At 40.4% G+C, this 25,570-nt stretch overlaps 1 protein-coding gene across 2 annotated transcripts in view; it reads left to right on the top strand.

Annotated features, from left to right (window-relative positions):
- BBS9 (Bardet-Biedl syndrome 9) overlaps positions 1–25,570 on the top strand; it is a 237,755-nt gene that overhangs the window by 28,481 nt on the left and 183,704 nt on the right. For both annotated transcript variants that reach the window (XM_081931020.1, XM_081931019.1), the window contains exons 10-16: positions 3,807–3,988; positions 7,669–7,745; positions 10,568–10,621; positions 12,763–12,859; positions 16,109–16,213; positions 19,935–20,075; positions 20,683–20,778. In XM_081931020.1, coding sequence (XP_081787146.1) covers positions 3,807–3,988; positions 7,669–7,745; positions 10,568–10,621; positions 12,763–12,859; positions 16,109–16,213; positions 19,935–20,075; positions 20,683–20,778 — 752 coding nt within the window. The remainder of the gene's footprint in view (positions 1–3,806; positions 3,989–7,668; positions 7,746–10,567; positions 10,622–12,762; positions 12,860–16,108; positions 16,214–19,934; positions 20,076–20,682; positions 20,779–25,570) is intronic.

The raw sequence follows: 25,570 nt of genomic DNA, 5'->3' as shown, positions 1-25,570 counted from the left end.
CGCTGCAGTGGTACTTATTTATCTACTTGCACTGGTGTGCTTTCAAACTACTAGGTTGGCAGGAACTGGGACAGAGCAACGGGACCTCGCGGGGATTCACACTGCTGACCTTCTGATCAGCAAGGCCAAGAGGCTCAGTGGTTTAGACCACAGCACCACCCGCGTCCCTTTTTTTATTGGAAGGCTGTTGAGAGAGAGAGAGAGAGAGAGAGAGAGAGAGAGAGAGAGAGAGAGAGAGAAATTACTTTTATATTTTAAAAATTCCTCAGTTTTGGACGCCTGTTTCGTTGCATACACTATTCTGACTTCATAAGTGATAGCTATTGTGCATGGTTTGTTTTTTTTGACTCTCACCGTCCAGAAAAAATGCTGAAGAATTCAGACTTTCTGATAATGTAGATCGTAAATGTTTCAGATTATAACCTACTTGCATGGAAGTCAGTGCAGAAACCAGGTGGTGAAGACAGTCAGACATGCTCAGAATCTTCATTACACTGAGTGAAGTCATTAGAACAGCCACAATAACACCAGAGAAAACATTATTCACACTTTCTAATTGGGTATATTATTAATACAGTATTGCAGGATTCATTAGCGTGGTCATTTCTTTAAAGATAAAAGGGATGTTTGCTGTTAAATGGGAATAGTTTTCTAAAGTATAAAATAGTACATGGTAGAGTAAAAATGGTTTTTAAAAAATCAAACAGGCAGCCAGGTAATTTATACATCCAGGGCTTTATTAATCCATCTGGAATGATTACTGTTTTATTGTATGACAAAAAGTATGCAAAGCACTTGGATTTGTTAAAATGCTATGTTTTGAGCAATTTGTTTTGCAAAAGAAACATGCAAAAAGCATATGCTATTATTTTTGTCCAAAATCCAGTAAAAGATAGATTTTCAAATTACTACCATATGTGTGGAGAATTTGCTTTGAACAATAACTGTATTATGGGTACCAAAATAATTTGTTTCAATTGAGTTTCTTCAGTAATAAATAAATAAAATCTTTTAGTTCTTACATTTATTTGGCTTCTTTTAAGATCTTTCAAAAATATTCTACCTCAACAATAAGTAATTGAAACTGTACTTTGTTTGAAATCTGTTACAGTAGTAATGTTCATAGCTATACAGACAATTACAGTAGCTGCAGGAAAATTGCTATAAAATTTATTTTAGATCCCTTTTATAATTGCAGCCCTGAAGCAACTTGCTCTGTTAATAGTACCGCTGACACTGTTCTGGGGCAAACCATTTGAGAACTGTAGCTTTGAATTTGGTTAAACTAAAACCGTCTGGGGGTCAGGTGTTCCATAAGATAAATTAATACTTCATAATTCAATTGCTACCTTGCTTTTATATCAATGCAGTTATGAATGCATGGAAAAAATTACGGGGAAGAAAAATCTTTAAAGTTTTCATGGAGTCCTGTATGCTTAATTTTAAAATATAGAACACCATAGATTTTAGGACCTAGAGGAAATGTACTTAAAAAACCCCACTACAGTCCTGCATGTAGTTTGACTGCTTAAATGTCAGCAAAGTTAATGCAATTTAAATTTTCTTAAGTGTGTATAGGATTGCAGCATATCCAACCAGAGCAAAGGAAAATCATTGTATTTTACAACCCTTTGCTTAAACAGCCTATATTTCTTGAAAGCAGAGCAACCATAAAGGAACTATTGGCAGAAAGAATAGATTACCAAAAATAGGAATGTTTGAAGATTGCCTTTTTGGTCCAAGTCTTCAAAAGACTCTCAATGGGCTATTAAACTTGTATGGAGCATTTATGGACTTATTACCAAATCATGAGCACACAAATGTTTAGTATGCACTATGCCAGTGTTGAATCACATAAACTCAGCATAACGATTATGTTACCATAACGTTGCAGGTGAACATGCTAGTGCAAATGTTTAGGATATAGACATGTTTGACTAATACAAACTAGATTTGTGTGTATCATGTGCAGACTAGGGATCTAAATAAGTTAGAACCAAATGAATCATGCTATGGAGAGATTTGTGTTAAATCCTGGGAAAGGGCATTTTCCAGAGCTGTAGGGTAGCAGGTACTTCACCTATCAACCAGCTGTAACTTCCCCGTACTCCTAACTCCTTTCCCCTTTCATAAGGTTCTAGACTTAAATTTGTCTACACATAATGCAGCTGCTGTTGTTTGCTTCTTTGTGCTGCAGCAACCCACAGAAGGGTTTTGCTAACAGCAAAAACGTTATAAGCATTTTACAAACTCATCTCATTACTCATTTAAGTAGGCTTCTTTTTAAAACAGATTTGGGAGTGTAAATACTAAAATTCTGTGTTGCTAGAGGTATTTTAGCAGTTTCTTAATTACATGTCTTGTTCACAACAAACCTCTGGTGACATGATTCAGGTCGGTAGCTGTGTTGGTCTAGCACAGTCGAAATATATATATATAAATTAAAAAAAATTGTCCAGAGACCACCTTAGAGACCAACTCAAGCATGCACATGAAAGCTTATACCAAGAACAAACTTAGCTGGTCTCTAAGGCAGTGTTTCCCAACCGGTGTTCCGCGGCACACGAGTGTGCCGTGAGACGTTGCCTCGTGTGCCGCGAGATGCCTGGAGGGAGGCGGGCGAGTCGGGCGGCGAGAGGCGGGGCGGCGGCGGCGAGGAGAGGCCGCGCCTCCTGCTGCTGCCTGGCGCTCCTCCTCGCAGCCGGCAGCGCTGCCTGGGCGCCTCCGCGCGACTCTGCCTCGCTGGGTTTGGTCTCCCAGCAGAGACGGGTCACACGCGCCCCTCCCTCCCTCCCTCAGCCTGCGCGGAGGGAGAGCCAGAGAGAGGCATCGCTCCTGCGCGGCGGGAGAGGGAGCAGCCGGAGCGATGCCCCAAACGAACGCATGGGACCGGAGGGGAAATCCTCTCCGAGGCGGATTGAGCGCAGCTGAGAGAAGCCTTTCGAGGAGCTGCCGTGTCCCCTGGAAACCCCCTTCCCAGCTCTGCCTCAGCCGCCGCCGCCTCAGTTGCCGCCGTCCCTCAGTCCCTCGCTCTGCTGCCTCCTCCCACCCCCAAAGCTTGGAGGTTCCCCAGCAAGGGGGAGGGAAAAAACTTTCACTTTTGTGCGTCCCTCCCGGCGTGACGCTGCGCGCTGACGTCACGGGGCGGGGCTTTAATGGTGGTGTGCCGCGAGATTTTTTTTCAGTAAACAGGTGTGCCGTTGCCCAAAAACGTTTGGGAAACACTGCTCTAAGGTGCTACTGTGGGCTTGCCGATCAGAAGGTCAGCGGTTCGAATCCCCATGATGGGGTGAGCTCCTGTTGCTCAGTCCCTGCTCCTGCCATCCTAGCAGTTCGAAAGTACGTCAAAGTGCAAGTAGATAAATAGGTACCACTCCGGCGGGAAGGTAAATGGTGTTTCTGTGCGTTACTCTGGTTCGCCAGAAGCAGCTTAGTCATGCTAGCCACATGACCCAGAAGCTGTACGCCGCCGGCTCCCTCGGCCAATAAAGCAAGATAAGCGCCGCAACCCCAGAGTCGGCCACGATTGGACCTAATGGTCAGGGGTCCCTTTACCTTTAAGGTGCTACTGGACAATTTGGGTGACATGAAACATGATGGTGGTACTTTGATTATTGCAGTTATTACAAGTGATCTGATTTCACCAGCCACACAAACTCAGTAGAAATAGATTTGCCCCCCCCAAATGTACTGATAGTTCCTGTGAAAAAAATATGCTTGGAAGCATTTTTAATAGCAAAGGATATTTCATTGGCATTCTGTGCTGTTTCAGTATGATGCTGTTCAGCTTTCCCCTTTTTATGCAGAGATTTGAAAGGTGTGATAGTCACACTGAGTGATAGCGGTGATCTACAATGCTCCTACCTTGGTACAGATCCATCTTTATTTCAAGCTCCAAAAGTTGAGGCTCGGGATATAAATTATGAAGAATATGATGCAGAAATGAATAAACTTCAGAAAATCATTAAAGAAGCCAGAAAAATCAAAGGTATGGTTTTCCCCCTTTTTATTTAAATTACATCAGTTGTGGTTGGTTGGCTGTCCATTAAAATCTAACTATAGGATTTATCTTTAATTTGTATTTAATGAAGTAGCTCTGCAAATAAACAAATTTTTCACTATGATTTTAATTCTCTTCCCACCAATATTAAAAGATGTAGTAGTAGTAATGGGTTATGCCATTTCCCCTAAAAATAAAGTTTGCTATAACAATTCTGGCAACAAATTTACAATGAAGGAATAACTCACCTAGAAAAAATACCTCTGGTTCTTCCATGTTTGTTGTGTTTTTAACATATATAAATGAATGTTAATTGTAAGCCATCTTGGTAATCCAGGTATTTCCTGAAAGGCAGAATATAAATAACTGAAAAAATATATAATTTATATAGACACTTAGAAAAATGTCCATAGAGTCCCAGGAAGAGTTAAGATGTTCACCAATGACGTTTCCTTCCTGGAGCTCTTCCTGGAAGAAGCCTCTTCATAAAAAAAGAGGCTGCTGTGACAGAGGGGAGGAATGGACAAGGAATGGGGAGAACTGGAGCTTAGAAGCAGAAAGAGTCCAAACCTACCATATTTTTCTCTCTATAGGACGCACCCGATCATAGGACGCACCTTGTTTTAGAGGGGGAGAACAAGAAAAAAAAAATCTCCCCCTCTCTGCTCAGCGCCCCTTCAGCGAAGCGGCAGGAGAAACGGAGCCCCTTCCATTTCTCCTCCCGCTTGGCTAAAGGGGTGCTGCGCAGCTCTCCCTCTCTGCTGAAGCCAGGAGAGTCTTGCTCTCCCGGCTTCAGTAAAAGGAACCTGAAGCCTGCGGAGCGCTTGCTCTTCCGGCTTCAGCAAAAAGAACCTGAAGCCTCTGGAATGCAGCGGGAATTCGCACTGCGCTCCGAAGGCTTCAGGCGGCTATCCCTGAAGCCTGGAGAGTGAGAGGGGTCGGTACGCACCAACCCCTCTCGTTCTCCAGGCTTCAGCAAAAGCAACGCGAAGCCTCCAGAGCGCGGGGGAGCGCTCCCTCTGCGCTTCGGAGGCTTCGCGTTGCTATCGCTGAAGCCAAGGAGCCTGCATTCGCTCCATAGGACGCACACACATTTCCTCTTAATTTTTGGAGGGGAAAACGTGTCTCCTATAGAGGGAAAAATACTGTAATTTGACTGAGGAATATAAAGTGCCAGAAATGAATCAGAGTGGGAGCATCTGTAGCTTCACAAGGGATCTGGCCATGCACCTTCCCTTTTCCTTCCTTCCATTTCTGTTCTGGTAGGAGAATAGCATTCAATACTTTTCCTCTTCTGAGTGCTCTCTTTCTTCTACATTCCCAATAACGACATTAGTTTTTTGAAAGCTATAACTGTACATGTTATGGCACTTCCTCCCCCCGCCAAACAGAACCTGTGAGGTGTGTGTGTGTGAGGGAGATACATTATGCATGCATGTTAGTGTGGGGTAGCTGCTTCCAATTTTTGCACACCCATTGCCAGCTCGTGATCCTGGAGGGGAAGGCAACTATGCAGGATGAATAAAGGGTTAAAATCAGGTTGCCATACATCTGGGAAAACCCTGATATGTCCTCTTGGGGGGCCAGCATGCCCATCTGGGTGGAGTTTTACACTTTAAAGGAAATATCTGGGGGTTTTTTGGGGGGTGATGTTGTTTTAGGGGGGTATGCGCATGCTCGGGAGGGCGCTGTGCCCCGGAAGTGCCGCAGCGGAGTGAGGCTGTCACAGTGAAGATTAGGTGGGAGCTGGGGTCCTTGCCTCCATTTGGACTGGCAGCAGCTCAGCCTCGGTGCTGCACCAGTGGCGCCCCCCCCCTGCACACTGGCAGTGGCTTGGGCTGTCCTCTTTTTTGCTCTTCAAGATATGGCAACCCTAGTTAAAATGTACTTCAGGGGCCAAATAGACCTTGGAAGAGGTGTGGTCAAGGTCAGTGCCCCCCCACCTTCCTGGCCGCATGGCAATGCACATGTTCAGCCCTTGATTCCCACCTGGGATCAGAGGCAGGGCTCTTAAAGGGAAAAAAAAGCCTCTCCAGTTCTGCTGTCACTTTACCTGGCTTTCCCAGTCTTTGCTGAGGTTTAAGAGGGACTTTGGCACATTACCTGCCGGTGGGCCCCTTCCTACATATTCCCCTTTTCTCACCCTGGCCTACGTTTCCTACCTGATTGAGTTGTTTGTTTTTTAAGGTGCTGGCTTTGACCTTTAAAACCCTTTGTGGCTTAGGGCCCTCATATTTACGGGACCGCCTCTCCTGGTATGCCCCGCAGAGGACCTTAAGGTCCATGAATAACCAAAGTTTAGAGTCCTGGGCCCCAAGGAAGCCACACTATCCTCCACCAGGGCCAGGGCCTTCTCAGCGATGGCTCCGACCTGGTGGAATGCTCTGTCCCATGAGACTAGGGCCCTGCAGGATTTAACTTCCTTCTGCAGGGCCTGTAAGACAGAGCTATTCCGCCTAGCTTTCAATTTGAACTTAGCCTGAATTTTTATTCCCCTTCTCTTCCCTCCCCTTTCTATGAAGATTACCCGCTCTGGGATCCCACAGCTAATTCTCCCCATGTCTCCTCACTGGCCCAAATAGGACTAATTTAGCCAGCTAGCCCTGGTGATCACCTAATGTTTATTGGGTAGATTTTCCCCTAAATTGATTTTAGAACTTTGAATTTATTGTTATTCATGCTTTTATACTGCATTTTATGCTTTTTTTGTTGTATCACAATTAAGTGTTTTAAATTTGTTGTTAGCCACCCAGAGCCTGGTTTTCTGAACCGGGAAGGGCGGGGTATAAATAAAAATTATTATTATTATTATTATTATTATTATTATTATTATTATTTTAAAACACCCGTACCTCCTTGTGAACTAGGCAGCTTCCCTCCTTTACTTTTAAACTTCTTATCATCTGACAACAGCAGAACACTGAGACCTCATTGCTGTGGTTCTCTGGCTACCCTCTTGGTTTCCCCACAGCACACTGGCCCAATGCACTGTGGGAGAATTATACACCATGTGGAAACCAAGATGGCAGCCATAGAGCATCTGCTGGCAAGCAGCAAAATGTTTAAAATAGAGGGATTGGCTTTGAAGCGGTCTGAAATTTCAGGAGGTGAGAGGGAGGGGCTATAGGTCTTGATGGCTACTGGGGCAACAGTACTTTTCTCCCTTTCCATCTTTCATTTGTTTTATTTTCTTCCTTTCCCTTTAATTTACTATTTACTTTATGCCTCCTCTGTGTTGTTTTATATAATAATGTCTCTGGTATAAGGAGAGTGGAATAAGCTAACTGTGAAGGAGAAGGTTGGCTTTGCAAGAGGGAGGCAGTTTGAAAGGAATCCTGTAATTAAATTTTGATGAAAATTTTGAAAATATTCTGAAATAAAATGTTGTAAGTAAAGTTTATATGAATATAAAGTGTGAGGATGCATATGTGAGTAGAAGCTGAACCTTTCAGATCAAGGTCAATAAAATAAATATGGAAAATAACTTTGTTATAAAAAATAATAATCGTACTATTCAGTATCCCTCCCTTTGGGCAAGTATTCACCAGACTATAACTTGTGAATCTCCAATTACGGGGTTTTATCCTAAGTTGAAACTTCAGCTCTAAGTCTCAATAACATGGTTGTGAAATCATTGACTAAACTTCCTAGTTACCTGTTTTTTACAGACATTGTGCCTAAAATGGAAAAAAATGAAGATTTTGCACTTCTTGTGACGGTCTCACCTGATCTTGATTCAGCGTCGGTACGTAACCTTAAAACTTACAAATATTCTTACAGAGATTTGTTTTTATAGAAATTGTATACTCTCAAACCTGATAGATAGTGCTTATAGCATTTTGTTAAACTAATGAGCACTGAGCTTAAATTTAGAACAATGGCCAGGAGCCCAAAACCTACTCAGGGACTTGGTCATGCCCAGAGAAATTTTTAAGTAGATCCCCATGCCATATCAGCAACTGATATAAGCAGTGTTGTGTCCATAAAGGTAAAGGTAAAGGTACCCCTGCCCGTACGGGCCAGTCGTGTCCGACTCTAGGGTTGTGCGTCCATCTCACTTAAGAGGCTGGGGGCCAGCGCTGTCCGGAGACACTTCCGGGTCACGTGGCCAGCGTGACGAAGCTGCTCCGGCGCAGCACACGGAAACACTGTTTCCCTCCCCGCTATAAAGTGGTACCTATTTATCTACTTGCACTTAGGGGTGCTTTCGAACTGCTACGTGGGCAGGAGCTGGGGCCGAAAGACGGGAGCTCACCCGGCTGCGGGGATTCGAACCGCCGACCATGCGATCGGCAAGCCCTAGGCACTGAGGTTTTACCCACAGCGCCACCCGGGTCCCAGTTGTGTCCATAAAGGTCAATTAACATTATTATTATTATTATTATTATTATTATTATTATTATTATTATTATTATTATTATTTAAAAAATGTTCACTTAGTTACAAAAGTAGCTTGCCCTACCTTTTTTGGGTGTGTGTCCACGTGCTATTTTGAGAAATGTAAAACCAAGCCACCTGGTGCAAGAAACTAGTCCTGTTCTTGGTATCCTACCCAATATTAGTCATGATGTTATATGCTTAAATACAGTGGCTTTCTTAAGTGAGGCTATTTCTGTTCTCTAAAGTCTTATTCACTTTTAACACTAAGACAAGCTTGCTGATGCACAGAAAAAACCCACAAAGCTGCTTCACTCCTTCCTCTTTCCTGTTGCTGCTGCACTATTGGGAGTTAAGTCATGGTTTGGCTTATTGTCATGTGCAAACCCGGGTTTCTGGTTTGTCTTGCTCCAAAGAAACCATGACCTGTAACCAAGGTTTGTTCTTGGTTTAGAGTGCTGTTTATAATATAAAGGATCACTAACATTGAAGAAAAAAATCTGTAAATGAAGCATCTATATGTAAAAATCTGTAAATGTAGCAACTTGCAGTCTTTAGTACTGTGCCATCAAACATTTAAAGGTAAAGGTACCCCTGCCCGTACGGGCCAGTCTTGCCAGACTCTAGGGTTGTGCGCTCATCTCACTCTAGAGGCCGCAGACACTTCCGGGTTGTGCGCTGTCCGCAGACACTTCCGGGTCACGTGGCGAGCGTGACGAAGCTGCAGCTGGTGAGCCAGCACCAGCGCAGCACACAGAACACCGTTTACCTTCCCGCTGGTAAGCGGTCCCTATTTATCTATTTGCACCTGAAGGTGCTTTCGAACTGCTAGGTTGGCAGGCGTGGGACCTTTCGATCGGCAAGTCCTAGGCACTGAGGCTTTAAACCACAGCGCCACCCACGTCCCTATCAAACATTTACCCAATAACTACAATTAGTATTATCAAACATTTACCCAATAACTAATACTAATTGTACACATCCTTAATAATTAGACTTAATAGTAAATTATATAAGAAATTCATAACAGATCGTCAGAATTTTTTTATTGTACCTTATGCAAACCTTGCCAATATCCATTGAATGTAGCCATAGCAAACCCCATAAGGATCGTGTGTATTGGATCTGCTCCTGTAGCACATTTGGGCCACTCAAGCCAGAGCAACATGCATCAGGATTCTGCTTTGTTAAATTACAATAAGCAGTAGGCAAGTCTTAATTTGAAAACGTTTGTACAGAGAAAATAAATTTTGAAATGAAATGTTAACTTTTAGAAATCTTGCACTACTGTACAGCTACAGAAGGATGAATGAAATCCTGGTTTGGTTATGACTGTGCTTCATTGCTATTGTTGGCATGGTGCTCAGTTGATGAATGATGACAGCCTAAACCACAGTAAAAAGAAACTGGCTCCCTATACTAAACTATGTTCATGCACCACCCATCACATGTTTATTTGATGCTAGCTGCTGCTTGTTCCAGAAGCTCAACTCAGCATCCTGTTCCCACCAAGAGCTGTCAATCAAATGTTAATCCACCACTGTTTGCCTCCAACTGTAAATGAACATTGGCTATACTCAGGCATCCTGGCAAACCATGGTTTGAGCTAACTATATTTTAGAACACAAAGGCAAGCCCTGGTTTAAAGCCACTTTTCTGCTTTCCTTTTCTGCTCTTTTGGCATTTGGCTTCATAATTTTATTCTCATCTCCATGGTGTAATAGCATGTGGAGGCAGAGTAATTGATTTAACTGTGGCTTCTTAATATCTTGGAAAACAGAAAAGATTGGAATATGTTGGTTTAACTGTATGTACAGAAAAATCTTGCCTTTTGTTTCCTCTTTTTATATACAATTTTAAGCAAAGATTTTGAAAAAAATATTTGGGTGAGATCCAAGACATTAGCAAAAGACATTTGATATGCACAAATTTAGCTGTCAAATAGAGTAATAGTCACAAGCATATAACATCCATTGGATTTGGCTGTTTTACTATACCGAGAACACAATTCCAGTGAGTTGAATGGAAGTGATTGGGCTGCCGTAAATATTACCCAATATTTTTGTGCATCTTAATTCTTTTATTATTGTTTTAAGGTCTCTACAGTAAGTTGAAATCTAGCCATACAATATGTTCATTCCTGTGTGATACTGATTTTGCTGTTTCTTGTGTGTTTTTTCTTCTTCACAGCAAGCCATTGAGAGTGAAGTAAAAGCAGAGGAGGTTCCTTCTGTGACAGTAAAGGTATTGTGCTTGTTGGGACTTTAAGACCAAGTATAACACTCAAAAGATTCAAGCCATTTTTTTATATTTAGAGGGGTGGTTCTAGAAAATATACAAAAGTGACTGAGATTTTGGTGATTTACATTGCTTGTGATATGCATTAAAGAAATAAAAATTAGATGTATACAGTGCTTTTTTTCTGGGGGTACGCAGGTGTGTGCATACCCCTGAACATTTTGTGAATCTTTGTACTTTTGTCCATTTACTGTATTTATTTTCCCCGATTTGAACTATAAAATGGTGGTTTTCTTGAGTCAAAATGAGAGTACCCCTAAACATTTTGTAGAAAAAAAGCACTGGATGTATACATCATGGGTCTGTGTGTTATGGGGAAAGCTAAGAGAAATCCCTTCTGGAACTATGGAGAGGATTATGTTTAACAATCATAAACATTATCTATGGTCTTGGAAGTGAGCCTCTCTAGGAAGATGCTATCTTCTTGAACCAGGACTGACTCACAGGTTGTCATCGTTTGGATGCTTGCTGAGTTCCACACCCCATCAAAAGCTCAGTATGAACTCCCAGACCCACCTGGCTCCACTTTCTCCTCCTCCACTGTTGCATGTTCAGCTATCCTATTCAAGCATGCAAACAGTGACAGATGCAAGGAGAGGAAACAGCCTCTTCACTTTGCCTCGACCTCTCTCTTTTTGAGCAGTGGTGACGATTTATCTGTAGAGAGAGTGAGAGTATACAGTAATCTTCTGTCTTCAAAAGTGAGCATAATGATTTTCAGAGAAATAATCTTTGTTGATAATTATTGTTTCAACGTAAAATACTGCAGCCAATTTATTTACATTTCATACATGCTTTCATGGGCTTCCAACTGAGGTTCATGAGACTTGGTCCCAAATGTATATTGGATGACAAGTGCTGACATTGTGGTCTGCTGGTCAAATAAAAAACTTGGTCTCCAGCTTATGAGTTTATAAATACAATCATAATGTTGCTAAAACACACACACACACACACACACACACACACACACACACACTGCTTTATCTATAATAATAATAATTTATTATTTATACCCCACCCAGTGGTCTGTTAAACATTAAAAGCTTCCCTAAAGAGGGCTGCCTTCAGATCTAAGTACTCTAATGATGGTGGAATCAGAAAAATCCTGAACTAGGTTGAATACCATATTGGCCTGAATATAAGCTGCACTTCCCCCCTCATGTCTGACCGTGAAAAGTTACAAGTGCAGCTTATATTCATGATCTTATGGTAAGCAGATAGGAGCACAGGGCAAACAATGCTAGGAGCATGATGAAGTGGCGCCCGCCCTGCATGTAGTCCCCTGCCCTCTTCCCCAAGGCCAGGAAGGGAGAGAGCGAGGAAGGGGAAAGGCTGCCAGCAACACAGTATGGCTCCCCCCTCCCCCCTCGCAACCTAGTATGCAGCCAGGAGCAGTGAGGAAGGAAGCTGCTTATATTCTGGTATTTTTTCTTTTTTTCTCTCCCCCCCCCCTCCAATTTTAAAGGTGCGGCTTATATTTGGGTGAGGCTTATATTCGGGCCAATACGGTATATACATATATACCGTATATGCATATATGTTCTTTTTTATTTTATGTTCTTTTTTATTGAAACGTCAGGACACTAGCAACAACACAAAAAAGAAAAGAAAAATAACAAAACAAAAACAATATACAGCAATAAAAAGAAATTAGAAAATAGATATTGACAATAAAAGTTACAACCAACGCATCCTTAACATTTACACCACATAAATACATATAACATAATATTTTGACTTCCTTCACCCTGATATCAGCTTTTTAATTTATTTCTTTTCAACTCTGTATGCATATATGTTCACTACAATGGAATTGAAGGATGTTTAGTGAATATTTTTGTTTCATAGATTTATGGCAGAGGGAGTGGGAATTTCCCAGTGGAGCATAATATTCCAATTGCATTCTATTCATTAAAATCTCATTTTCTTGTACATAATTCTTTGGAAGATCTCCAACTGATAAAAAGTACAAAATAATAGCACTTCAAAAGTTGTTACTAATTTACTGTTCCCTTTTCAGTTGCAATGTGTTCTAATTCACCTGGTATTTCCATAAATGCCTTTCTAATTTTTACTTCTAACAGATCACTGTGGAGGGCAAACAGCCGACACTTGCAAAATTATCAGTATGTGTTCAACCTCCTTTAGCTTTGACTCATGACAAATTCACCTTGAAATTAGGTAAATGTTCCAGCTTTGATCTATAGTTATTTCTCTTTTTTGTCCATTGCCTATCAAACTGCTGGTACTTTTTTGTCCATTGCCTATCAAACTACTGGTACTACTGGTATTCATTAACACTGTACTCTTTTTCTGAGACAGATATGTTTAACTTTGAGTCTATATTCTTTCTTTCTTTCCCCCCTTAAAAATAGGTCCAAGTAACAACCTGTCATGTAAATAGTGATAGGAAAGATGGAAGCTAATCACATCAGGTCCCATTATAATATTTAATTCCATTATATCAGTAATGGAAATTCTTAGAAATGTTTCTAAGAGGATACTAGGACAACACCAAGGCCCGCCTGCCACTGGCTAATATATATTTAAAATAATAGAACAAGTAAATAGTATAGAATGAAGCCTGCCCTGTTCTGTATTCTGTGTTTTCTGTGTTACTTGATTTGAGCATCAGGCATTCTTAAATACTTGACTGAATCTCACTCATTGTCCTAGTGCTTCCTCAGAAACACCCTTCCCGCGAGGACAGTGGTCACTCCCCTACACCAGAGAGACAGGCTTTGGGCTTGAGAGAGAGAATGAATGAAACTTTATTTGCGTCAGCCGTCGGCCATAGTAACAAAAAAAATTGTGATATACACAGAACAAAATAAATATTCCATTATATAAAACACAGTTTAGGGTCCTGAATCAGCAGTCAAATAGTGGACCTTATTCTAATTGCCTCAGCTTGCAACCTTTGCTTTGGGCTTGTATTGCCCAGTTCACAGGATTAATTACTTTTGAAACTTGTTAAGACTTTCAGAAGCAATTTATGATATGGCACTGGGTCTTAAACAGAGCAAAAGACTCATATTAGATATTCCTACACCCTTGAGTCACCTAAAGTATCTCTTTGGAATGAGGGTAATAGTGAGCGGCCCGAACACTAGTAGCAAAGAACTGGAAAGGGGAAAATGTTCCGACTATAATGGATTGGCAGAATAAATTACAAGAATATGTGGAAATGGCGCAATTGACCAACAGCCTAAGGGGCAGTTCAAGACAAGAATTTGCACAAAAATGGGATATAAGAGATATGTACAAAAATACACCAGGACAAAATATGTACAAAAATATACCAGTGGTTTTTCGTCTATGGCAGCATTCGATTGACCTTGGATAAAGAAATATATGAGAAATAAGAGCAACGGTACAAATTGCTGTAAGAATGTATTAGGGAATATATAAAGAATAGATTAATAATGGCAGGTACATTCACTATTAGGGGACGCGGGTGGCGCTGTGGGTTAAACCACAGAGCCTAGGACTTGCGGATCAGAAGGTCGGCGGTTCGAATCCCCGCGACGGGGTGAGCTCCCATTGTTCGGTCCCTGCTCCTGCCAACCTAGCAGTTCGAAAGCACATCAAAGTGCAAGTAGATAAATAGGTACTGCTCCGGCGGGAAGGTAAACAGCGTTTCCGTGTGCTGCTCTGGTTCTCCAGAAGCTGCTTAGTCATGCTGGCCACATGACCCGGAAGCTGTACGCCGGCTCCCTCGGCCAATAGGGTCTGGGTTTGGGTCTGGTGTGGTTGATTGGTGATGGCGTTCTGTGTGCCTCTGGATCTGGTGTCAGTTTTTGTGGGGAGGGCCATCACCAGAACGCCATCACCAATCAACCACACCAGACCCAAACCCAGACCCTCTCCACAGATAAATTACAGACACCATCCAGTAGCCAAACCATGGTGGCACCTCCGGATGCTGCACCCCCCTGCAATCCCTACACAGATCTGGCTGACACAAGCCACAAAACCACAGCTCGCCCCTATACACGAAGCCAAGCCAGAGCACAACTAAGTGCAGTACAGCCATCTTCTCAGAAAAACTCTTCACAAAGTTCAAGAGGTCAAGACACAAAGACTTTAGCAACTAATCCACACCTAATGACCCACCTAAGTGGTACTCAGGATATCACTCAAGAAATCACTCAGGATATCCCTCAAGTAATTAAGGAACAAAAGAAGAAAAGGCACACTAGCCTGGGAACTTCCTCTCTGCCCAGAACATTGGAGGCTATACACCACACCCCCTCAACAGTATTTATAGGAACTCAAACACTGAGATCCTGCTCTGTTCCAGTAACAAGAAGCCGAAAGCACCAGCCTGAAGATGACGAGTGAGACCTCGTCGAAACGTCGCCTAGACACCCCAACTTTTACACGGGAAGACACCCGAGGACACCAAAACCTGCATTCCTGTACCCGTGAAAATCTACGAAAGCATATATATATATATATATATAGTGTACATGATTGAAATTGTAAGACTATTAATAAAGCTTGTTACATGTTTAAAAAGAAAAAAAAAGGAATATGTAGGTCAATTCTGTGTAGATTGCTAGCAGAAGTTTGCAGTCCAAATATTGTCCTTTTGCTTGGAAACTTCCTACTTTGTACAGTAGTTTCATAGCAGCTCAGAGTACTTTTAGGAAATGCTGCCAGGATAGAAATGTCGCTCAGAAACTCCCTTTGGCTAGTGAGCTAATTTTCAAATAACACAGAAACTTCATAATGTACCTCGGGCCATTCCAGCGATAACACCCAATTTGTTCATAGCTTCATGTATGTTTGATGTTAATTTCTTAGCGGCATCACAGGATTTTGTCATAGGTATTTTGCCTGTAGTACCAGAACTGAAAGTTTTGTGCAAAAGTGTTTTTAAATTGAGTTTCATTACTTTACTTAAGCAGATTGTATTGCCTTTCATATGGTTTCACAAGGTGGCGTGCAAACAGGAAAAAGATTAAATGAGTCAACTGTCAATAAAAACGACACAGCAGTGACCTTAGCAATTTTGCCAAAGAATTCTGCAAAACTGCAAGTCGTATATTGATATCCGGCAAAAAGACTATGTTGTATAGTTCTAGATATATCCTTTGAGGGACATAATTGTAGAAGATAAGCTTGGGATACTTGTAAATCCATAGATGTAATTGCATCAAATTATCCAGGAGGCCAGAAAACTAATGTACTAGAATTAGATGGCTCAAGAGGCTGATGGCTAGGCTTCTATGGTTTTTCTGTGGGAATTATGAAATTAAGAATTTTAAATATGTATTGTTTATAGATGGATAGCACTGCATGTACTTTGGGGGGGGTAACAAATAATAATCTATGATTCAATTAATATTTCCTTAGAAATGGTTTTGTAGAGTTACACAAAGTCTTCCCCCCAGTTGACCTTTTCGTTTTTATCTGTGTTTACAGAGACATCTGTATCTAAAACAGTGGTACTCTCTGCCTTTCTAAAGGGGAATATCTCACCAGCAGATCTGGAAGGTACTGCTCTAGCTTCATATAACACAGCAACAGGTAAACATTCTGAAAATTTGAATAAACGGGGAGGGGCGGCAGTGACTGTTTAAGTTTATAACTGTGATTATTAAACTTGCATTTCAAAATACATTACTGTATTCTGTGTAACACCATTAATTTGTCTTCGTGTGTTTGTAGAGGCAACTGTTATTAGCTTCCACCTACAACTGAAGTATCAATTTTTTTCATACCTGAACTGGAAAAGACCACCTTTAAGGGTTAGAAGTTAATTACACCTTTAGCACTTTCAATGAAAGTGGAGCAATCCAGAAATAAGTTTTATCAATATTGTTGTTCACCCCTGCATAGAACCAGAGGGTTAAACAGTTGTGAAGTCTGGTTATTCCCTTACGCTGCACTGCATTTTGGCTGAGCAATAGCACTTAAGACGTTTTGGAAGCGAAGCATTCCTCAGACAACAATGAAGCCACTGTATTAAAATTATCTGCTTATTTCACAATGTTTATTTCAGCTGTACTCTGGGAGATGGTGCTCTAACACATGTTGTTACCCATAAAAGGAAGTTTTGCTAATCACGTTCTGTGACCGATGTGAAAATTATCTGTTAGTTTAAGGAGAATCACTCTGTTAAGTGTAGAGCTAAGGCACAAACTTGAAACACGAGAAAGTTACACCTTCTTTATAATGATATATTTTTGCCATTTTAAGCAAAGCTGCATGGTGATATGAGATAATAAATTATAGTTGCGGCTTTTACAACACTTGTCTAAAAACCAAAATAGGTGCACTTCATAATTAAAACATCATGCAAAGTGGGCATCGACTCACACAGAGGGGCCTTTCCTGTCTTCTTTTCCTTCCCTCTACAGTCCCCTGTGTACCTCAAAAATCTATTCCAGAGAATTGGCAGACCCATTGGAGCAGATCTAGGGGGCATGAGGGGAGGGCTGGAGAGGAGAAATGTTGCACAAGCAGACTGATGTTATTGGCTATTAACATTAAGATTGCTGCAATCAACATTTTGAGAATAGGAAACTGAAAATAAGCTGTCTACTTCTGTAATAAACATTGCGTCTTAAAAATGATGTCAGATAATGAATATTTTATGAAACTGATCATGGAGAGCACTATTATTTTTGTTGCCACACATCTCAGAAATAAGACCAGGTTTGTAAAATGTCTATCTCTGACCTTTAGCCACCAGATAAAATAGAGATAGTAGAGCAGAGTTTGGCAACCTAAGGCCTATGGGCTGGAAGGGGTCCATGAGGGTCGCTTAACCAGCCCATGAGCTGCCCCCGAATTGGGCCGACCACTTGGCGAGTCCCCATGTGCTGTGCTAAACCGGTGTGGTGCGGTGCAGGGACTCTCTTCCGTGGCTCCAGAAATCATTTCTGCACATGCGCAGATGCCGGAAATTGTGTCTGCGCATGTCCGCGGCACCAGAAATCGCTTCTGTGCAAGCCCAGACGCCAGAAAACGCTTCTGCGCAGGCTCAATTTTGGGCGTCTGGGCATGCGCAGAAGCGATTTCCAGCGCCACGGACATGTGCAGACGCGATTGCCAGTGTTGCGCTGTGCCGGTCTGGCCCACGGAGGATCTCTGCGGGAGTGATCAGGCCCGTGCCCAGTAAGCCTTGCCGACCCCTGTAGTAGAGTATAGGCAGGCCCCCATTTACGTGCTTTCAATATATGTGCATTGTGCTGAACCTGGCAGTGACCAGAAACATCATAAAGACATCACTGAAATGTCGCTAAAAGGGTGGAGTAGGGGCAGGGGGAGTGTAACAGGGTGTTTGCAGGCTTTTCCGGTGGGTTTCAATTATACGCAATTTCACTGGCTCACACAGTACCTCGGAACGTAACCCTGACATACACGGGGGGGGGGCTGCCTGTAGCAAAAATAATTTGATCCCTATACTGCTTTAGGTACCTTCCCTCATTTGCCAGTCTCTAGTTAGACACCTAGAATACCAATTGTTCACAAGCTATAGAGGGCAGTCACATGGTGACCTTTCTGGGTCGCAGGCATGCCATTGGTAGTACAGACAGAATCATTAATAAACCAAGATAAATTAAGATATCTCACCAACATGCCATTAAAACATTCCCCCCCCCTTCAGGTAGCCCTTTAACTAATGCTGCTGGATATTTCAGTGGGACCTGCACTGTTGTGTTTGGTTCTTAACTTCTCTGCCTCCTGACATGAGTTCTCCATAGTCCTCTTCCTTGCTCTTTGCTTTCCTTCATCATATTCTCAGCTTTCTGTCCAACATCTTATGTTACATGTTTCTTAGAGGTGGTGGAGGAGCAACATAGCCTACATCTTACTTATGGAAGCTAGTCTTCTCTTTCATTCTCAATTATTAGATTTTTGTTCAATTTCTGTTATTAGTTGTATTTTGTTCTTTTCTTTTTTGCTTTCGCTGATGTTATGGTAGATCTCAACCCAGAGGGTAAGTGAATTATAGGCTGAATCAAAATCAAAATTAGTGATAGTTGTTATTTTAAAGTAAAAATGTATATATGTGAGCTGCTGGTTGGCCCTTTAGAGGTGACTTCAAAAATACTTTGATGATACTCTGTTCCAATTAGCTTAGCCAATTAGCTTAGCAACACTAAGATGGCTCTGTTACCAAATACCATTGTTGTAACTTTAATTTGTACATTCAAATTTCAATTGAATTTTCTGATTCCTCCCCCTCTTCATTTCATGACATTTGACACCACTGTTTATATATGCCTGTGAACTGCTACTGAAATAAGGAGCTACTAGCATCCTTATTGTGTTTGCTGGCATAAGACACCGAAATGTTAACTCTACTTTGATTTTAATTTCCTTTAGGGATAGCGAAGCCATTTAATTATTCATACACAAATATAATAAAATCCAGGTTAGCCTGTAATTGTCAATTAGAAGTGTGATAACTTGTGGACTTTCATTGTTTTGTGTCAGTGCAAATGTAGCATTGGATCAAGGGATGCAATAGTGTCAAAATGTATCACTTTACTTTCAATTATATAGTTGAATGGTTGCCACTCGCAGGAAATAATATGACCCCACTGCCTTGGTGACCCATGTTCTAGGGGAAAAACAGATTTTATTCCTCTCTGAATGGTCTGGACCATTGCAGTCCATTTACTTTGTCCCATTGAAGTCAATGGGAGCTACTAAACCTGCTCTTATTTGCTTAGTCTTTCATGCTACAACTTGATGGAACCCAGGAACTGGCTTGCTTGCTTGCTTGTACATGTGTGTGCTTGTATTTTTACATAGTTCTGGTAGTTATCCAACTAATGAAATTCCAATGAAAACGATTAACTGGTTATTGATCATTACATATTTTACTTTTTATTGATATTTTACAATCTGCATGAATGATTTTGTTTTTATATCTGACTGCTGATGAAAGTTAACAAACCAAAATGAGAGTTATTTGAGAAAAATTACTGAACTCCTGTGCAAAGTTATTCGGATGCTCAGCATAATGTCAGGAAATTGCTGTGTATTTTGAGGTCAGAAGATTAATATTTAAGAAAATATCTGTTGCAATCTTGCCTCATTTTTAAAGATAGAGGTTGTTTTAATATTTGGGGTTTTTGTTATTGCATTTTTTTCTTGTTGCAGATTTTCATTTATATGATATGTTATCATCCTGTAGATTTTTTATTTTCAGTAGCTGCCCTAAGCAAAGTCTAATACCTAATCTCAGTATATTTATATTTAACAATTACAAGACACACATGATTTGTTTCAGGTGCACCAAGAGTTTCCCAGTGCAAATTTCGATTACCATTGCGGTTAGTTTGCTCTCCAGCTCATCCTTCAAAGACAGCAAGCCAGAAGTTAACTATTGATACTAACAAGCCTCCAGTCAGCCTCGTTACCCTTTTCCCAGGTAGAACTTCAGTTAAGGACACACCTCTGACATGATTTATTTACCTAGAATGCTTGAGTAATGAGCTTAAATGGAAGAAACATTTTGACTGTATCTGGATTGGTTTCTCAATGTAGTTTGTACATTTAGAATTTTGTCAAAACCCACTTAAGTTTTGCTAGCTTTATTATTCAGTTGTTTTACCACATGGAAGGTTTTTATGTGAAATTCTTATCACACAGAACCCAAATGAATTATATTGATATATTTTTCTTCTAATATATGCACCATTTAAATAACTATATGCTGGTCAATTTGGTTTGCTGTGGATATGATGTTACCCACACATGGGAATCCAATCCATTGTATAGAGTTTATGGTCTTGGTTAGATGCAATTTATATAACATCAGATAGTTGTAAAGCCAGCATGAATGTTTATATCTGATAGATAAAAGGGACTTTGTGGTCCAGTGACATAATGTATAAGAAACAATACATTGGCACATTCTCACCCAAAACTATTTACAATATGAAGTCTATTGTAAACCTGAAATCTAAGTAGATTTATGGGTGCAGTGTTAATGGCATGGACAAATTGTGTAAATTATACATTTCATTTCATTTCAGACTTTGCTGATCAGGCTGATGAAGACCAGCTAAATGCTTTAGGATTTCAATTATTAGGTGGCTCCCGAGTCACATTACTTGCTTCAAAAACATCGCGTAAGTATCTTGTTGAACTGAAGTTATGGATGAGATCTTCATGCGATAGAGTTTGTGCAATACTTTTGTCCACAGTGTGATCACATGGAATAAGCAAAGTTAACTCTTTGTTTGAAGATAAAAGGTCTGCTCACAAGTGCCAGGCCTAATGAGCACAGCAACTCCTATGAGGCCGTTGTGGAGACGAAAGGTCCCCAGCTTCCCACAGTTGCATAGGTCTCCCCATCCCCCCTGGTCTTCCTCAAGCAATTGGGCGCCACTGGCATACATGTCTTTGCTCCTCCCACTTCATACCTCTTTTGGTTCTGGAGGACCAGGAGGAAGGGAGCTTGTCGCAGCATTAGGGGGAGACACCCTGTCTTCTTCACCAGCCTGACTCATCTCTGCCTCTTGGCCTCCCTTCTCTCTTGCTTCAACTTCTGATTCTGACTTCAGGACTTCTTTCTGCCACAGATGGTCCCTGTTCACTAAATCCTGTTCAGCTTTTCAGTTATTGGCTTCTGAGGATGTTGGCAAGAAGCTTGGTTCAGCTGGCTGAGCACTTGTATGCTAGGCTTTTGTCCTTCATGGCTTGTTAAATCTAGTAGGGAAGCAATATCAGGCTGGGTCCAGGAGCTTGTAATTGTGTCATTGAGAAATTGGTTACAGCTTTTTTTTTAAAAAAAGAAGAAGCCAGAATTCAACAAACCTGAAGAAGCATTATTATTAATCAGTGGGATTTGGTCACCGTTTCATGACTGAATTCCAACTATTTTGTTCCTCCTTCTCTTTCCCTTCTCTCATTCCTGCCTTCGTTGTTGTTGTTGAATTTATATGCCACTTTTCCTCCATTTGGTGGGCCTCAAAGCAGTCAACAGAAAATAAAAAAGCAAAACTAAAACAAAACATACAAATTAACAAGTCATTACCGGTAATAAAACTGTAGAACATCCATAATAAAGCAAGAATCGGAAACCTTGCTTGATTGTCTGTTTCAAAATATGAAATATATGCTTTTGAAAGACAATACATTTAAAATCCTTGTGGTGTACTGTTAATTAGTATTTGAAACGAGGGTTTGAAGTTTGTTTTAAATCTGTAGTCTATGTAAACCAGTTTAAAGTGTGCAGATTGAGACCTCAAGAGCAGCTGGTGCCGTGGGATGGTGCCGTGTTGCTGCCATCCTGACAGTGGCCTCTTTGCTACTTACTGGGATGGTGTCAGGACTGTGTGGGTGCACCAGTGGAACCAATCCAGTAGTTCTGAGCCTGGGGCCTTTCAGCTCGTTGTTTAGATTCTAGAATGCTGTGAAGAATTATCTAAGTTTGGTGGCATGAGCTTTCCTCTATTCGCACGGATGTCGAGAATTCTTAAGCTGTAAAAGACCTTAATATCTTTCACCATAAATCCTGTGATGGGAAACATCTGGACAAGTAGTTATTCAGTGACTCTCATGGTATCAATTAGTTTACTTTTTGCAGGCTTCATTTTTGTTTGTGTTTGGTTGTGTGAACATTCTTTGAGTGTTGTATGATAATTTTTAATATTTGTTTGACAGTAAAAAAATTTAAACAGTTGAAGTAACTGGAACATTCCATAACAAAGATCTGAGAAGACTTGTAATTTTTTTTGTAAATAGTGTTACGTGTAAGCTAAAATTAGAATTGGTTATTTGGATTCTTGTTTTACAGAATTGGTAGCTTAAATGATATACATGTGCAAACAAGATCTCAGCTGATGGCAAGAAGTGTTCATTTATTAATGAAAGGAAAAGAAGCTTTAAGTATCCCACCAGAGGCATTGGCTTAGCTGAAGTGTATTGTAACCTTTTAGCTTGAACAGGGAGTTTTATCTTCCCATCTTTTCTCCCACTAATAATTTTCTTTTCCATTTGGGTTTGTTTATTTATAGACCTGGCTTGATGCTTGCTATCTCAGTATAAGCTTTCCCACAGTACAGATGCTTGAAGCATACCCTAGTGTTTGATGCAATAGTGTCTAGAAACTGCTGCACCATAAAACCTTTAATCTTACCCCTGTACCCATGCTTCTACTTTACTCTTTTACCAGCTGGGATTCTGTAAAGATTACTGTTGGGAGAATAATTTACATTTGACACTAAGTTCATAGTATTGTAGAATTGGAAGGTCGCTTGAGGTTGATCTAGTTCAACTCCCAAACCAGAAAGCAACTCTCATATTGAATGTAAATTTCCACGAGAAGATGGATAAAACTCAGTTATGACTTACAACTGTCTCAGAAATAATTATATCCCATGCCCATTAAGGCTTTTATGTGGCTTTTGGGTGAGAGATTGATTCCTACGCTCACAAGTTGCTTAACCGTGTCAGAGATCCCGGGAGCTGACAACTTTTTGGTCTCTTGACACAGAAATAACTGTTTACTAAAATTCTTGGAAAAAATATGCCCCTTCATCCAACTTTCAATAAGTATTTCATTGCTGAGAATGGTGATTTATGGGTGCTTGTGGTATTCATAATATCCCATAGGTTCTTAAAAACAATTAGCTGCGCTCAGTATTGAACGTGGTTTGGGCTTACGCAAACATGACTTAGAATGCCTGTCAACAGCTAGTGTGCCATCTGTCCTTATGTATAAAATTTTATATTTAATATTTTGAGGGGAAAGCTGCTTTCCTCGAACATACCTGTTTTCATAAGTAAGTAACAGTTACTCTTTTGCTGTTTTCAGCAGAATTGTACAACTAAAAAACTCTATTTCGTTTATATGCTATAGATTTTTTCAGAGTTTTCTTTCTCTTTGTAATAGATCAAATAAGCCATTAGTTTTATCCTACCATTCCACTTCAGTGGAGTCTTCTGCTGTATTTTCCTGCTGGTCAATACAATTTTAAAACCACTGATGACCTCTTTTTTTGCCTAAATTTGACTCCGGGACTAATTTTAGATGAGGGAAGATTTGTTCAAAATGTCTGGTCATTATTCCTAGATATATTTGTAGCATAATGAAAATAAGATGGTATGTTATCATTAACAAATGGTTTTCGGCTTTTAAAAGGACATGCTTTTATATGAAACCTGCCCATTTCCCTTGTATACTGTAAATATAATTTGTCATTGTCCCATCTATGAAATGCATTTTCTGGGAAGTGTGCCAGTAGAAATGTTATACAATCTTGGATAACTAATCTTATGAATTGCTTAATAACCTAAGTTTTAAGCCTCATCTTTTTTAAAAATAAAAAACTTGGCCAAACTTCTAAAAAGTAGAGCATTTTAAGTTTTTTTAAAAATATCCCCTCCTCATTTCCACCCTTCCTCTTATTTTTCCTCACAACTGTTCTCTTACATATTTTGAAAAGATGACTATAAACATAGCATTTTCAGAATTAGTTTGAAACTACAGTACTATTGCTGTATACCTGGCCATTTCATTGGCCCATTTTTATTAAGGGATGATATGCATGAAGCCTGCATCAACCACAAAACTTTTAACTTGCATGATATAAGATGCAGAATCCCACTCCTTGGTAGCTATGATGTTTTGCTTTTAAGATGGATATGCACTTCAGAGTCCTTTCTCTATTAAGATTCCTTGTAGTCAAATGAGATTAGAATTTTACCTGGTCATAGAAAATTGCAGGGCATATTATTTTGATAGCTGAGATATGGAAAGACCTAATAAACGTTAGGTTTTAAAATCCTACCTTTGAGATCATCTGATGATTCTGAATGTGAGAATGCTCAATCCATTTCAGATAAATCACGTTTGTTTGGGTTCTTTTAGCTAAATGGAAGGCGAGAGCTGCCATTTTCCAATATGGTAGCATTTTTCCAAGCTGAATTTTTAAAGGGAATTTTCCATATTATATCCTAGCTATCAACTGAGTATACCCTGAATTGTTCAGTTTTTAACTTCAAATGTCCTGGATGTAAAATTTTGCTACTTGTTCTGAACTATTGATGTGTTAGGGTCAATGCAAACAGGTCTCCTATCTTTTAACCATGATTGAGATTGGGAGAAAGCTTTGGACACACATGCCCCTTCCTCCTGCCTCTTCAAATTTATCGAACCATGAACCATTGCTTATCATTAACATGAACCATTTTAAGTTGGAAATCAGAGCTTGAAATCCATGTGAACTAACAACTTCCAAAGAAGTGTTTTTGTTAGATAATAAATAAACAAATTAATTAAATTTCTATACCACCTTACATCCGAAGATCACATTTTACAATATAAAAATACAACAATGCACACCGTAATAACAAACAAAAACAATACCCCTCTAGTTTAAAAGGCCCCCTTTTTTAATTAGCCAAAGGACTGGGAGGAGCGGAATGTTTTTGCCTGGCGCCTATATCACAGAGAATCTTGTGGCACCTTAAAATTAGGAATTCTTATTGCAATAGGCTTTTGTAGGCTAGTGTTCACTTCTTCACATGCATTAACTATTGCCCTCTGTTGACAGATGTGTGTGTATGTGTGAAGTCACCCCTGAACAAAAATGATGGAATGGATTTGATGGGGAAGTACCCCTGGTTCGTGAAAAAAACCAATGCTTGTTTACCTGATTCCTGAAAGCACAAAATATTAAAGGAGGTTTCATTCTCTAGCTTGCTACTGGAGAATGTCCCCAGAATTTGGAGCAAGCAAGGAAGGCAGAATTTCCGCAGGCATCTCAATGTAATTGACAACAGTGAATTCCTTAAAGCATGTTTGTAATTGTGATAATTGTGACACAGAATTCCCACCATATTGCTGAAAAAGTGTTTAAATATTTAAATTGATGCTATTGGTGGAAGAGATGGGAAAAGGGGAACTATTAAACA

The sequence above is a fragment of the Podarcis melisellensis genome, assembly GCF_964234715.1.
Source record: "Podarcis melisellensis genome assembly, chromosome: 12".
NCBI lineage: Eukaryota > Metazoa > Chordata > Lepidosauria > Squamata > Lacertidae > Podarcis > Podarcis melisellensis.
This window is presented reverse-complemented; position numbering and strand designations above follow the sequence as displayed.